The 2,524-nt window shown below is 50.4% G+C and overlaps 1 protein-coding gene across 1 annotated transcript; it reads left to right on the top strand.

The window, feature by feature from the left end:
- Positions 1–286: 286 nt before the first annotated feature.
- Positions 287–1,320, top strand: LOC102998331 (RNA-binding protein with serine-rich domain 1-like). Its single transcript, XM_057550265.1, has one exon. The coding sequence runs from the start codon at positions 406–408 to the stop codon at positions 1,318–1,320; it is 915 nt and encodes a 304-aa protein (XP_057406248.1). The 5' UTR covers positions 287–405.
- The last annotated feature ends 1,204 nt before the right edge of the window (positions 1,321–2,524 follow it).

Genomic DNA, 2,524 nt, shown 5'->3' with positions numbered 1-2,524 from the left:
AAAAAAATCAAAGAAAAATAAAATATTTTGTTTTTCTTATTCCTATTGATCTAATAGATCAATGTTCATTCAAAATAATAATAGCGGAAGTGGTCGGGGCCGCAGCGGGCGGAAGGGCGCCCTCGCTTCGTCCGCTCTGCGGCGGACCCAGTGAGGCCCCCAGAATTCGGAGCAGCCGGGAACCCGGTCTCCACCCTCAGGGCGCTGTTGCCGGGCTGAAGACCCAGGCCCACAACGCTGGGCCCTGCCCTGGAAGTGCTCGCGGCCCGGCGCCTGGACTGGCGAGTTGCTGCACTTTGGCGTAAATTGCAATCGATTAGGGATCGTTTCTCACACTCAAGTTAGAAGTGAGAGTTCAGATAAGTGAGGCCGCCATTGCTGCTTTGAACACCTTAGAAGGGGAGAATGGATTTATCAGGAGTGAAAATGAAGAGCTTGCTAGGAGTCAAAGAAAATAATAAAAAGCCCAGCACTAGGGCTCCTTCTCCTACCAAACGCAAAGACCGCTCTGATGAGAAGTCCAAGGATCGCTCTAAAGATAAGGGGGCCACAAAGGAGTCAAGCGAGAAGGATAGTGGCAGGGATAAAACTCGAAAGAGGCGCAGCGCTTCCAGTGGTAGCAGCAGCACCAGGTCTCGGTCCAGCTCTACCTCCAGCTCGGGCTCCAGCGCCAGCATGGGCTCCAGCAGCGGCTCCAGCTCATCTTCAGCATCGAGCCGCTCAGGAAGTTCCAGCACATCCCGCAGCTCCAGCTCCAGCAGCTCCCCTGGCTCTCCGAGTCCTTCTCAGCGCAGGCAGGACAACAAGCGGCGTTCGCGCTCCAAATCTAAACCACCCAAAAGAGACGGAAAGGAAAGGAAAAGGCGGAGCCCTTCCCCTAAACCCACCAAAGTGCACATTGGAAGGCTCACCAGGAATGTGACCAAGGATCATATCATGGAGATATTCTCCACCTACGGGAAAATTAAAATGATTTACATACCTGTAGAAAGGATGCACCCCCATCTGGCTAAAGGCTATGCATATGTGGAGTTTGAGAATCCAGATGAGGCCGAGAAGGCGCTGAAGCATATGGATGGAGGACACATCGATGGCCAGGAGATCACTGCCACTGTTGTGCTGGCCCCCTGGCCTCGGCCACCCCCCAGGCGATTCAGCCCTCCCAGGAGAATGCTGCCACCATCTCCCATGTGGCGCAGGTCACCCCCACGGATGAGGAGAAGGTCGCGTTCCCCTTGGCGCAGGTCCCCCGTGCGCCGGCGAGCCCGTTCCCCTGGCCGCCGCCGCCACAGGAGCCGCTCCAGCTCCAACTCCTCCTGATAAGCAGGGCCACCGAAGCTTTGCCCTGTGACTTGTATCCCGACCAGCTCACTTTTGTCACTTTTCTAGCAGAAAGAGGATCAGGTAGGAAAGAAATCCCTCACTCAGGGGCAGGCTTCGAAGGTGAAGGCAGTAATTGCTACATTTCCCCTGGCGGCAGAGTTCCAGCTGCAGGAGTGTTGTTGGTTTGGGGTCGTGCTTATAAAGATGCCCTCCAGTATTCTGGCTAGAAAGCTTCCACATTTCTAGTTCCTGAGAGTCAGTTTAGTGGCAAAGCCAGCAGGGATGAGCAGGGGGCTCCAAGAGGTGGTACAGCCCCAGCCTGGGAGCATGTTTTCCCATTCCACAGATGACATGGGGCCCATCTGGTGGGCTGCTCGTGCCCTAACCTGTTGGCCTGCAGGGTCCCACAGAAAAGGGTGTGCTTTTACGCAACTGCCATTCCTGTTAGCCTGACCCTGCTCCCCCGCTCGAGTCCTTTTCTGACCTCTAGGGCCAAATACCCATAATGGTTCTTTTCACGTGTACTCATGTGCATGCACACACACACACACACACACACACACACACTAACCCACGTCTCCCCTTCTCTCTGAAACTGGTAAGTTGAGAGCCAGCTCTGTTGGCTCATCACAGAACTCCCCCCCCCATTGTGTTGGTATTCATGGTGGTCCTGCAGGTTACCTTGGCAACGTGTACATTGCTTTTTTGGCTTTTATTGTACAGTCAGTACCATACATTTTCTGTTTTGAGTTCTGTAACTTTGTAGCATTTTAGATAGTATTATGTTTGTACTTTGTTGTGTAGAGAAAAGAATTGTGTTGAATAAACCTAGGATTAGAGTGCAGCTCGAGTGTTGGGTTCGCTGCCTCCTTCCTGTCCCTTGGCCCCAAAGGCAGCTTCAGTTGTGAGGTAATTAAACATGATAGTCTAAAATAATAATAATAATAATAATAATAATAATAACAACAATGTATTAGGTGATTATAGTGTATGGATAAGTGTAATGAATGATAGCAATGTTATAAGGGATGGGAGGAAGAAATTGAATACTCTGTTACAATGTATCTGCACTAGCAGTATAGTATTATTTGAAGGTGGACTTAGATTAGTTATAAATGCATAGTGTAAACTCTAGGGCAAACACTGAAAAAAAATTTCAAGTATAATTGATATGCTGAGAGGAGGGAAAATGGAATTATAT

This window comes from Balaenoptera acutorostrata, chromosome 7 (genome assembly GCF_949987535.1).
Source record: "Balaenoptera acutorostrata chromosome 7, mBalAcu1.1, whole genome shotgun sequence".
Classification (NCBI taxonomy): Eukaryota; Metazoa; Chordata; class Mammalia; order Artiodactyla; family Balaenopteridae; genus Balaenoptera; species Balaenoptera acutorostrata.
Note: the sequence above shows the minus strand (reverse complement) of the source record. Positions and strands in the feature narration are given on the sequence as shown.